The 12,799-nt window shown below is 45.3% G+C and overlaps 1 protein-coding gene across 7 annotated transcripts in view; it reads left to right on the top strand.

Annotated features, from left to right (window-relative positions):
- Positions 1-1,635, top strand: part of TCF20 (transcription factor 20) — a 119,982-nt gene extending 118,347 nt beyond the window's left edge. For all 7 annotated transcript variants that reach the window (XM_080575572.1, XM_080575578.1, XM_080575577.1 and 4 more), the window contains one exon: positions 338-1,635. Coding sequence is in view for 1 of the 7 variants with exons in the window: in XM_080575578.1 (XP_080431704.1) it covers positions 338-355 (18 nt within the window). In the remaining 6 variants the exon portion in view is untranslated. The remainder of the gene's footprint in view (positions 1-337) is intronic.
- Positions 1,636-12,799: the final 11,164 nt, after the last annotated feature.

Here is a 12,799-nt window from a genome sequence, read left to right as displayed (position 1 = left end):
GGGACTGAAGAGGAGGTGAGCGAGCTCCTTTCTCGCTGCTGGAGGTAGCTCCTCTGTCAGGGTGCAGGCAGCTCTGCCCTTCTGGGCTCCTCCGTAGCCGGGCTTAGTTCGTTTTCTGCTGGTTGTTAAGCTCCTACTTGTCATTACGTGGATTCGCTTTTATGAACTACTCACCGTTGTGCTTGCGTCCGTTTTTAGTCCACAAACCTAGAGACCTGGGTGTTGCTGCCACCCGCAGTAGGCTGCCGAGTACGTTTCCCCAAAATGCGGGGGGAGTGCTGGTGGACCGAGGAAATGAAGCTTTCCGACATATTACTGGTGTCACTTTGTTTTTCAGGTTAGGCTGTTGAGATAAAAAAGCGGTGGACATTCGTGACTGAATGGAATCTCTCCCACTGTGCAGCCATGCCCCCTCTCGACGTGCCTGCCAACGCCAGCACTTCCTTCATAAATTCTTACATCACACTCAAGACCGATGGCATCACCGAATCCGACCAAGGAGTCCGAACCAGCTGTTTCCATGGACACAATCTCCATAGTGACAGTGGGAAGGGGAGGGGGAAAAAGGAAACAGGTGGGGGGAACTACAGAGGGAGGGATAAATATATATATATATAAAGATCTATTTTTTAGTCTCGAAAGACTTTGTTTTAAATGAAAGGTGCGCTATCCCTTTTGATGCTTTTTGATTAAAATTAACAAAAACCCAGACAAATTAAAAAACAAATCCGTAGCTAAAGGAAATATTAAATCCAAAATTAATGCAAGGCTCGCGGAGCCTTACATTTTGCAGGAAAGAACCGTGGAACTGGGAGTACTCCAGACTGGATTTGTCTCCCTTCCTCTTGCTTTCTTTCTCACAACATCCAAGGAAATTCAATTTTAAAAGGAAAACAAATCACAGGATAAACTGTAGGGTGTGGGAGGAAGGCTTGGATGGATGCAGGTGATGGGGTGTTTGTACTTTGTGTATGTGGGGTAGGGAGGTTAGAGTTTTAAGAAACACTATATATCAACAGTGGAAGCTTGAAAAACATCTGAAAACTCTTAGGTCATGTGGCTCACAAAGGAAGAGGTAGCTGCTGCTTGCTTAGGTCACGCAAACAAACTTAACCTTGTACGTGTGGAAACATCGGTACCATGTTGGGGAAAGGAGTAGCTGTCCTCTGTGGCAACAGCATGCACCCCCAGATCATTCCCAGAGGCTGCCTTCAGTCCTGAAGGCAGGTGGAAGACGTGGTGTACCTGCCAGGTTGGGGAAATGGAAAGGAAGTCTGAACGTTGGTGGAGTCAGCGTGCTAAACTGTTCAGAATATCCACTTAGCCCTTTTTTATTTTACGTTTTGCTTTTCCAAAAGAAGGAAGAGGGAATGTCAGTGTAACAGGCTACACTATGTGGTTTTGTTTTTTTTTTGTTTGTTTTGTTTTTGTAAATTATGTAATTGTAAAACATTTGGGTTTAAGGAACAGCAACAAAAAATTCTGAATTTTTTCTTATTAAGGCCTTAAGAAAGGGGTTAGTGCATCTTTCAGGGGTCACTCTGCCATGGGAATAAAATAGCTGTTTCACAAACAGTTTTATATAAAAAAAGCTTAAAAAAACCAAAAAAACTAATAAACTTCATTTTAACCTTGTCTCCTTTTGTTTTGTGCGAACTTGATTTGTTTAAAAGGACAGAGACACTACTATCTGCTGCTTTTTGGTTTATTTGCCTTCATCAGTTCTGCCTTCAGCGATGACCTTCTGAACTGGCCCAGCAAGAGGAAGACCACAAAAGCTTTTAAAAATAAAAGCTTAGGATTTGTTTGATGCTCCAAGATAACGAGCCAATGACTGGATGAATTTTCTGTTCATGTGAGGTGGTGGCATTTCACCGGTTCACTGACTTCTTTCACTCATAGGATGGTTAGCATATCCTAGTGATATCAAACAGCGTGGTGTTTACTGGGAAGTCACTATAGATAGGGATCTAACCAGCATGACTTGGATAAAAAAAAAAAGGGGGGGGGTTGATATTGTGGGGAGGGAAGAACTATTTTAAAAAGTTATGTACTGGATGCTTGCTCAACTACTCGCATTTTGGAGTATTCAGCACATAAAAAATAAAATCTATGATAGCTCATATTAAGATATCTATTTTAACTCTATTTTTAAAAGATCGATTTAAAGATTTGGGAGATAATTTGGCAGTTATTTATTTCTAGAAGTTGCTACTTTTGCTGATAAGAATTTGGAAAGAACAGGCAGTCTTCTGCTTACTCCTTTCCCAGTAGCAGCTCCTGAAGTTAGTATGTCCTTCTACATTAAGAAATAGACCTGTTGTGATAAATGTCACTAATGTGTCCTGAATTGGTGCTGAAAATATTTAACTGCTGGTGTAGTCAGAAAAAATCATTTTTAGCATAGTTAATGTGATTGAGTAAATGACTTCTTTTCAACTGAATAAAAAATGTTTTTTTTTTTCGTAGTGTCTGTTCTATTCAACCTGTTGGGAGGGGAGGGGGAAGTCATTGCCTTGATTGATGTCGGTGAGGAATCTGCTTTGTAGTACTACAGCAGCAGCAAACTGGTAAAACTGCTGATCTGGTGCTTTTGGCTCTTTTTGGTGGTGTCACACAGCAGAGGGAGAAAGTTTCGGGATGGCTGGGAGGGAGTCTCAGAGGTTTTCCTTGTGTGTGCTCACGGCAGTTGTGGCAATTCTAGAGCTCCTTGCACACCTTGTTTGGAAGGCAGTGGGAGTCACGTACAGTAAAGTAAATCAACAAATTGTACCGCTCTCGACTCCATGACAAATACTTCTCGTTGGGAAGTACTTCGAACCCTTCAGGTCAGCTTCCACTTGGCCCCTCATCGGGGTGGTTTTCGGAGGTAAGGAGCGTGTTGTCCCGTAGAGAGGGGTCCTGCAAGTTGGCCATCTGCATGGCAGTCACGTACAGAAACCAGAGCTACAACAATTCTCTAAAGCCAAGCTACGAGGATCTAAAAGAATGCTTAATGGATTCTTGGGGGAACTTGGATATGGTCCAGAGCAGTCATAAAATCACTTGGAAATAAAAATGTATTTCGGATCAGAAGCTGAAAGTGCCGAAGCGGATTCTGAAAGCTGTGTGCAAAATGTTTACCAGTTCCTTCCTGCAAAAGCAATAGCAGCTTGATACCACGGATACCCCAACCTTGAAAGAAGGAAAAAAGGTTTGGTAATCTTGGCTAATTTAGAGTTTGTAAAGCAGAAATGACCCACAGCTGAATTGGATCAAGAAGTGTATCAGTGACCTTCCAACAACTTGTGAGTTACCTATTTTGATGAGAAAATGAACTGAGAGTTTGGATAAAGCAGCTCATTTTCAAAGTGGTTCTCCATGCTGTCGGACTCTCATCGGGATCTCTAACAGGAGAGACTAACACCAGCTTCCCGGGAAATACAGGTGGTGGCTTAACAGCATTTCCCAAGTGAGTGGTTGCCATTTAAAAAGGAAGTCTAACAACTCACCTGAGTCAATCAACACTGCTCAACATGGTCAAAGATGGTGGTGTGGTGATTTTTTTTTCCCTTTTTTTTTTTCTTTCTCCCCCTTAAAGGATGTTCAGCAGATGAAATACACAAAGGATGTCTATAAATACGAGCTGGTCAAGGTTCAGCTGGAGGCCAGGAGGATAAAGGAAATCCCTGCAGGAATTGATGGACAGTCTGGGATACGTAGAGCAAGCACATCTTGATACTGGGAGCTGTTGATTGATTTATATTCATGGATTTTTATTGCATGTGAAATCTACACTTCGAAAGCCAAGGCATAGACTACTGTGGATTTTATAGATTGCGCATCAGAGGAGAAAGCAGACTCAGCTGCCGATACAGAAGGTGGCGGCCATCCTTGCTAATCTGTGTACGACACAGGTGTGATTGGGGGTTTGACCAGGGTTTGTGATGTTCTTGAACCTTTTGAATCAGAACAAGACAAGCTGATGACATGCAACGATATCGAGACAAAAACACTCCAGGGCTTCAGGGCAGAACATCTCCCAGAGAATATTGTACATCTAGTTCATGGAGTCCAGCTAGTGCCAAGCTAAAGAACAAAGTTTTCGGTGGGACATGCATTTAAAAAAGTAAAAATAATTTTAAAAAAAAGAGGTGGATAGTGCTGTCAAGGTATGAGAAACTAAATGATGTAACATGCAGTACAAACTACAATGTAAAAACAATGTACAAACTACAACTGTAAAGAGGCAGCATATGTGAGGAAAGATAATGCATTTAAGCTGGTACGGTTAGGGGGAGAATATTTTGGGGCTGAGTCAGATACAAATTTTCTAAATTACGGCTAATAACTGTTACGACATCAGGAATCGTATGTGCCATCTTGAGTGCAATGGTTGTGGTGGGCGTAGTAGAGATATTTGGTTAGAAGAGTACAGAATTGGTTTGTCTGATCTAGTCCCTGACGTACCAGAATAGCCAGGAAAAACAGACCTCTATCTAAAACCGTAGAAAACTGAATTTAGGTATCAGGCCTTTGGAAGTTGAACAGGGTATCTGGATGGTTGAGGATAAATAAATCAATCATCATTGGTTTGGAATTTATTTATTTTTTTTTAGTGATTAAAAATTGTGTAAAAAAAAAACCACAGAGATAATCCAGGTTTAGTTACAGATCTAGAAAATACAAAGATGTGGCTAATGTTTTGTGGCACTGACTTTCCTAAGAGAAGTTGAAGTGTCGTTACAATTGAAGGTTTCGATTGGAATTCTCTTTATGGTGAAACAGGGTGAGATTCTTGTTTGGCTATGGTGCACTTATAACAACCATCTTGTGGGTTGGTGTGCTTTGGTTTTGTTTGTTTGCTTTGAGCTCCTGCAGTGTGTTGTGAACCAGATAATTTATTCAATTAAGTTAGAGAGCAAAAGTAACTATTAGAGTATCATGGGAGACCAGTAACTCACACTGGTTTTTTGTCTGTTCATTTTTTTTTATTTTTTTTTTCTGCATGCCACAGTTTGGCTAAAGCACATCACTGAAAAATCACTTCCATACTGATAAGGTTTTACTTACAGTCTGCAGGTTAGTGAAACAGATGCTGTCATTGTACATGAGTGTTTAATTTTTTTCTCTGCCTGTGCTTTTGATCAGATCCAAAAAGTTCACCTTTTCATCCAGACAAAAAGTGAACAGGATGTTCCTTAGAGAGTCTTTTTGTAAGAGTTCATTTCTTAAGTGGGACCCATGTGCTAGTTTGCCCTCCTACCAAAGGGAGCATGAATTGGAAGAAAAGCATGGCTTGTTTGCTCACTTCTGTCATGAGGCTATATTCAGAGCCTAGATTGCTTCCCTTTCCTCCTTGTCCTATAGAGGTTTCTTGTAATTCATTGCTCAACTCAGTTTCAATGCTATCATTTCAGGATTTTGACCTTAGCTAGCTTTAGAAATGCTGATATTTCTCAGCAGCATAAAGTTATCTCCCATCTTAGTAATTAAGAAAGCCAACAAACAAACAACATTTTTAGCCCATAGCAAACCTCCTGTGATGGAAGTATTCCACTCTGGCTGAGGGATTGGGATTCAGACTGATTGCATACTCTTCTGCATGATAAAACCCACTGCACGTGAACAGAGCCAGTTTGTCCGCCAGCACTGCATGCAGTACGTCGCTAACTGTGGGGTTGTAACCAGATTTGCCAATAACCAAACCTGGAGGTCACAGTGGGCTCGAGGGTCAGCGCTCCCTGGCTTTGAGACATTATGACAGCGACTTTCCTGAGTTTTATTGAAATTACATCTTTTCAGTCTCGCATCTTTCAGCAGGGATAAGCAAAAAACGGCTGAGATGTCTGGGAGGGAGCTGGGAGCTGTACAGACACGTCTGCGTTGTATAGCAACCAGATTCCTGTGGGCTGAAGCTAATTCATCAAAGAAGCACCACCACATCTAATGGGGCGATTAAAAAGGGAAAGGTCTGTACAGTTTATAGCGTTTGTAGTAGGAAAATATAATTGGACTTCCAGCCAAAGGCTTGAAAAAGATGCTGTTACAGCAGATGTATGAGCATACCTTACGACAAATACGGAAGAAGGATTTATAGATGTCGAGTTTGTGGTTTGTTGCTTCAGAAGAAGGTGCGCCTTTTGGACTCTGCAGACTTGTTGCAGTCTAGATGATGAACAAATCAGAAGTGGAAATGGCTAAAAAAATAATGCCAATCCCTAATAATCAGCCCCAGTGGCTGCAGCCTGCTGGTTACTGGAATGAATTCTGCTTTGCAAGGGGCCTTCGGAAGCGTGGCCCAATTACCCCAAGCACTGCCGAACACCCCCATCAGCATTGCAGCTGTTTACACCTGTTGCGAGCTCTCAGGTGCTTTTTGGTTCTTGGTGTCACGAGGCTTCTCAAAATCCTTAGGGGTAACCCTTCAGCCATTACAACAGCGCGAGCCACAACAGCTGCAGTAGAACTGAAGTTGAAACAACTGCCGGACAACTGCTGCGGTCCGAGTGCCTCTCACCACCACGGGGAGGTGAGACCACCTCCTCCGAGGGGCCTAACGGCGTGGAAGAGATAACGGGTCAGTAGGAGAAGTCCTGGGAGGTTTGTCCTTGGGGCTCCTTTCTGGGAATGCTAAGGCACGAGAGGAGGAGGCCTGAGACCACCAGAAAGGCACGCAAAGGCCTCGCTGGGGCATGGCTGTACCTGGTGACCACTTATGAAGTTTGAGGTTGCATGTGTGTTGGTTTTGGAAGAACAGCCTAGATGGGTACCATGCCAACCTCACTCTGTGCCACTTATCATACAACAGGCCCCCAAATCAATTCTTTAAGGTGGAACAACGATTTTTCATCCAAATAGCAGTTCGAAATAGACTCTGCTCTTCTTAAAAATGGACTGTTGACCAGGTCACCTGGGTTTGTTTGTCCCTCTTCAAAGCACACATGCTTTATCTTGCTTTTCTAATGCCAGTTGATAGCAGCCTGCAATGAATGTGGAAAAGGAAGGCTGCTTCCATGCCTGCTCAGCAGTTGTCTGTCTGTCAGCAGAGCAGAGGCCAAGGGCTACACAAAGCTCAGGGACAGGGCTGGTCCCTTGGGCACCGAGATGGGATGTGCATCCATGTGGGACTGCCAAGTCTTTGTCCTGTCCCAGGGAGGGATGTTAGTCTTCCGGGGTTTCATGTGGGCTAATTAAAAGGGCTGGTTGAGTCAGAGAGAAACTAGAAGTCAGTGCAAGCTCTAAAAACATGCTTTGCAGAGAGATTTGCCCCTCCTTTTTAGCATTTATTGGAGTTACTTGGAATTTCAGAGTAGCTAATCTAAACCAAAAGCAAACAAACAAAAGTGCTTCCTAGGCTGTAGTCAAGTGCTTAATGAAGTGTCTGGTAGAGCTTTCTTTTATTGTCCTTTACGATGCTAAAGAAAGGGTCTGTCTGGGGCTTGTTTGAACAGCCTTTTCATCTGGCTGTTTGCAACAGTCCTCTAACCTTCCTCTTTCTTCGCTTGGCGCATCAAGGAAATCCAGTTTTGCTTTTTTTCTTTTTAGGAATACACGTACTTTTCTTTCTGATCTGCAAGCATATACCGCCATCTGTAAATACATGAGTATAGGTGTCCGATAGCAGAGAAAAATGAGTAGTGTTTGTGTTCACTGACCAGCTTGCACAGCTTGCTGTGCAAGTGCTAGTAAGAATCCGTTCATACAGGCTCGGGTCCATGATGAGTGCAGGGCACACTTGGACAACTCAAATGTCTCAATTCAAGGTTTCCCAGGAGATGCTGTATCTCTGCACAAGCTGAGAGCATTCATGCAGGAAAAAAATAAAAAAAAGCCCTCCTTGTAGTAAGCAGTCTTTGTACTTTCAAGCCACAACTTCCTAAGTATCAGTCCTTGAAATATACTTTGAGCAGACACACAGCACAAGCCATCTTAGAGAAGAGAGAGGCAACCAACTCGTGTATTTCCCTTTGTTTTTACTTCTGCACCAGCAGCAGATGTTTGAATTTGATTTCTACCGCAGCTGTTGTGGCTCACACTGCTGTAATTGTCAGAGAAAAGTTACCCCTAAGGATTTTGAGAAGCCTGGTGACACCAAGATTCAAAAAGCACCAGAGAGCTCACAACAGGTGTAAACAGGCTGAGCCATTTTCATCCTTCTTTCTGCTGATTACAGGAAGACTGCGGTGCTGCATTTCTCCATCTTCTGTTACTTTCAGGTAATCTGTGCATTGCATGCCGGTGGTATTTGCAGCTAACTCACCCTTACTTTTCATAATTCATCTTTGAGGCTCTTAAGGGGGTTTTGTTGTGGAGCTGTAGCCCAAAGGATTTGGGATGCAGGAGTTCCCATTTCTCAGCCCTCTGTCCCACCCTTGGTGCAACCAAGGGCGTCAGTGGTCGGTGTCACTGCCACGCCAGGCACAGAAATCCTGGCACCTCCAGGCTCCTCCTTCAGGAGGTCACCATCGCTGGTGTCTGGTGGCTATTTCAGCAACTCCTCAGATTGGGTTTTTGGCCTATCAGCTCTCCTCATCATCTGGGCGAGTCAGGAGTTCTGAAATTCTTCCTTTTTTCTCTATCTCTTTCTCTGTCCTTTTAACATAGAATCATAAATTGATTCCAGACTTCTTCAGCTATTATTTTTGTTTTCCCAAATTGAGGAAAATTTCCCCATTGCTTCACAAAGGTATACCTGCCCTAGACCACGAGGTAAAGAAGAATTTAAATAGTGTCTGTGACAGGGAATCCCAGGCAGCAGCCATGACTGTTACAAAGAGAACACACATGAATTTTTTTCCTGTCATCCACGTTTACACTTCTTGAAGCTACCTGAAATCCTGTTGCTGCCGAATCACAGACCAGACTGGAGGGGAACTCTAGAGGTCTCTGCTCTGGCCTCCTACACAGCGAATGCCAACCTCAAGACTAGACCAGCTTGCTCAGGGCCCTGGGCAGCCATGTCTTGAAAATCTGAAGGGTGAAGAATCCGCATCCCCTCTGGGCCCCGTTCCCGTGGGGTAGGGCTTTCTCCTGACATCTGATTGCAGTTTGGTGGCTGCCACTCATGACTGTTGTCTCTTGTCCTGTCGCTGCACAGTTCAGAGAAGAGCCTGGCTCTATCCTGCTTATAAATGCACCCATTCACAACGGTATGTTAAGTCAGGGTGGTCAGACGGCGTGGATCCCTGAAAATATTCAGCATTTATTTTAATTCTGAGCCCCAGCCCACCTTGAGGGCTTTAGCACAGCCACCCCAGGCAGGCAGCGGTGGTTCAAACAGCAGCGGGAGGTTACTCTGAACCCCAAACTGCACCTTCTGCAGCCAGCAGGGAGAGGCAGCACAGAACATGGCCTGCATTTAGGCCTTCAGAGAGAAGTTACCGGAGCCTGTGTCCTCACAGCATCACAGAATGGCTGAGGTGGGCAGGCACGTTTGTAGGCCCCCTGCTCCAAGCCCTGCTCCAGCAGAGCTACCCAGAGCAGGCTGCTGATGAGTAACCCCAAGGAGGGAAGCTACTTCAAAGCCTTACTTCTTCAGGGGGATGCAGTTTCTAACTGAAACTCCACACTTTTTTTTTTTTTCCTGCTTTCCATCAAGCCTGCCTTTCCGTTGACACTCCCAGGAGGACAGGTCTTCAAGCCAGACTTCAGCCAAGGCCAGCCCACCTGGGGAAGGAGCTCTGAGCTCCCACAGGCGCCCGTCACGCAGCGTGCCGGGCGGCAGCGCCTCTCCCTCAGAGCCCGCCGCGTGCTGAGCTGCTCCCACCTTCTGCAGAGGCCCCGGCCCTGCTCCACCCACACGACACAAAGCTCGTCCTGTTGGACTGGGTGTGAAGGCGTTTCTGCTTCGTTTTGGTAGCCCCGAGCCCTCTTCGCACCCCAAGCGCTCTTTGGTGGCCCTTTATGTTACTCACGGGTGGGCCCAGGTGGACTCTGTCTCCACGGGTGCAATCGGCTGGTGGGATTTACCAGCAGTGAAGCAATGCCATGACAGGAGGAGCCCCACACTGTCAAATGTGTAAGACTTGCACAGGAAAACAAGTTATATCAGATATAGCTGTTGGATTTTTAATCCCTAGTGCAAAGGCTATCGTAGGTGTTAGGCCTGAGTTCAAAACACGGTGAAGACAAATCAAGAAGCCTTGGACTTCGGGATAGGCAACAAGGAGTACAGAGCAATTAAAGATTTGTCTGAGGGCTTTTCCTCTGTGTGGGTAGGAACCGGTGCGCCTTATCTCGGAGCAGTGGGGAGCTGCAGGAAGGCGTCAGCTCACACACAGCTGCGCCACTACTCAGTGGACATGAGGACTAAAGTTTGTCATCTCCATATGGAGTATGGCTCTTGAAATCTCCAAATTACAGCATTTTAAACAAGCCAATGCTTTTCAAAGCGTGGTTACCACCCAAATGTTCATTTTTAGCACCTGCCTTCAGGACAGCTTAAAAACCACTGAGAAAAATACTTTGCATTTCAGCGCTCGTTGCAGCCATCACTTAAAGTCCTCCCTCCCTCTCTAGGAAAGACGACTGCTTGCTGATACCCCATGTGTGAAAGTATGCTGGTATTTTTGTTGAAGCAATGTTTTTAACACAAAACCACAATTACATAGCTGGAGGAAAAAAAATGAACGCAGAAAAATCAGCTTGTTATGTCCAGTTGCTATGAGCACGTAGCAGCTCCTACTGGCAAAAGTAACTGACGGTTCATTTAGGACAGAGCTCCAAAATGCACCCAAGTAGCGGAACTGTTCGTATTAGGAACTTGCATGCATTTTCGCCATTTCTAATTTCTATTTCACGCCACATGCTCCCACGGTTATTAATCCAACTGTGAGCATGGCTGAGCCAATGTTTCAAACCCAAACAGTTATTCATGGTTTTCCTGTTCATAAATAAATATAAATTCCGATTTCCAATGCACATTTGGGTTTGCGAGGCATAAACTATCATTGGGAGCATCACACAGAACTCAAACACAAACAACCCCTTTCACTGCCATAGTAACATGCAACAATCTTCTGTGTTTCCAATACATTGATAAAAACTCCTAAATGCTTACTTGTATTCAAGCCATTGTTTATGCTGACATGAAAAGTGCAGATAAACACATGAAAAAAAATGAGAGCCTGACACTGCTTTATTCATGAAAATAACAAAATAATAAACTCTGTACTCTAACACCAAGCACTCGGTGCTCCTGGAAATGATTAACACAGGTTATAGATAATCTAAATTGTATGTTCGAGCATTTTAATTTTAGGTGTATTAATAATCATTTGGGCAAAAAGAGCTCGGACAAACGTGTTTTATTTTCACTGCTGAAGTGCTGCGTTATTTATAGTGTGCTCGTAGAATCAATGCCAGTTCTTCAGATCATCTTCTGCTCATTTAATGGACTGCTTAACAAAGGGCAGAATTCAGGGGCTCGTGAATTGCTTGGCAGAACAATCACCAGATTGAATCCAGCAAACAGCAGGCACATTTTCTTCATCGGTTAAGCCTGGCCTGCAGATACACGTGCCTTTGCAGGCATCAGTCTGCTCTCCACGTCTCCTCTGTTCCTTCCTCCTCTCCTTGCACTTCCCCACCCGTCACTGTTTTCCTGTATCTTGTCATCAGTCCCCACCCCCTGGAGCTCCTCATGCACCTGGGGGAGCACAGGGATTGCCGAGGTTTCTGCCGCTCTGTTAGTGGGCAAAGCCAGAGGGGCATCTGGGCTTTTGAAGGCGGCCAGGAGACGCTGCATGGTTGGAGGAGGATCCCTCTGTGCCTGCTGCCAGCCCTGGCAGGGGCAAAACCCTCCTGATGGGGGCCCGGCCGGCCTCATGCTGCTTCCCCCTGTGGCACTGGGAGCTGCCGGCCTGGCACTGCCCGCCACGAGCCCGCATCACCCGAGGGACAGGTGCCCAGTCGCACGGCAGGAGGATGTGATGCAAAGTCAAGCAGCTACAGGGAGCATCCAACCTCGTGCCCATTGGCTGAGTCTGCATTCACTGTCCCCTAAACCTGGGGAAAATCGCAGTGCCGCTTCTGCCCGTGGCTTTTTTGCCACTGCCACGGAAGTCGGGTCTGCTCTGAACATCACTCTGAAGATACGCTTAAAGCAGGCAGTGCGACGCTTTGCCAGAAGAAGGTTTTTCTCTTTCTCTTTCAATCACAGCCACCAAGCCCTCAGGAAGGTGATGTGAACAGGACCCATCAGCTGTACCTTTGTTAAGTCTCAGAGAATTGTAGCAGTATGTACGTCCTAGGAGGAATGCCTCCTGCAGCTCATCCTTCTGGGCTGAGCCTCCATGCAGCGCCGAATGCTTTCCTGGGAAGCTGGGGATGCTCAGAAGCCACCAGCAGCAGGGTGATGGGCTTAGAGCGGAAAGAGGAAGGACTATCACTCATTTCTCCATTCCAGTTCCTGGAAACTGACTTAATTGCCAGGAGACAATAGCAGTCAGGGTTATCGCCGGTGCTCCTGAGGGTCTTAAGCACAGGAGAAAAATGCAACTCTCTTTTAGACAGATTAGCTCCCCTTTTTGTTTTGATGCAGCAATCCCTGAACTGGGGGCCTAACTGTGGAAAAGCAGGGCATCCCCAGCACCTGGAAGCAGCAGCAGCAGGGCACTGCCTGTGAAATATTCCCCATGCCAAAACAAAAAGATCAGAGTTGGACATTTCCTCTAGCAATGGACTCTTCGAATTAACTTTTGTTTTATCTTTTCTAACCTCTATTCCAAGCCCTCTGCCCACCCGCCTCTTTGCCGTGTAATAATTACTGTGGCCGGCCTCACAGATGTACTTTGCACCTCGATTTGCAGATGCTTTA

Source organism: Anser brachyrhynchus (genome assembly GCF_964034855.1).
Source record: "Anser brachyrhynchus genome assembly, chromosome: 1".
In the NCBI taxonomy this organism is placed as follows: Eukaryota; Metazoa; Chordata; class Aves; order Anseriformes; family Anatidae; genus Anser; species Anser brachyrhynchus.
This window is presented reverse-complemented; position numbering and strand designations above follow the sequence as displayed.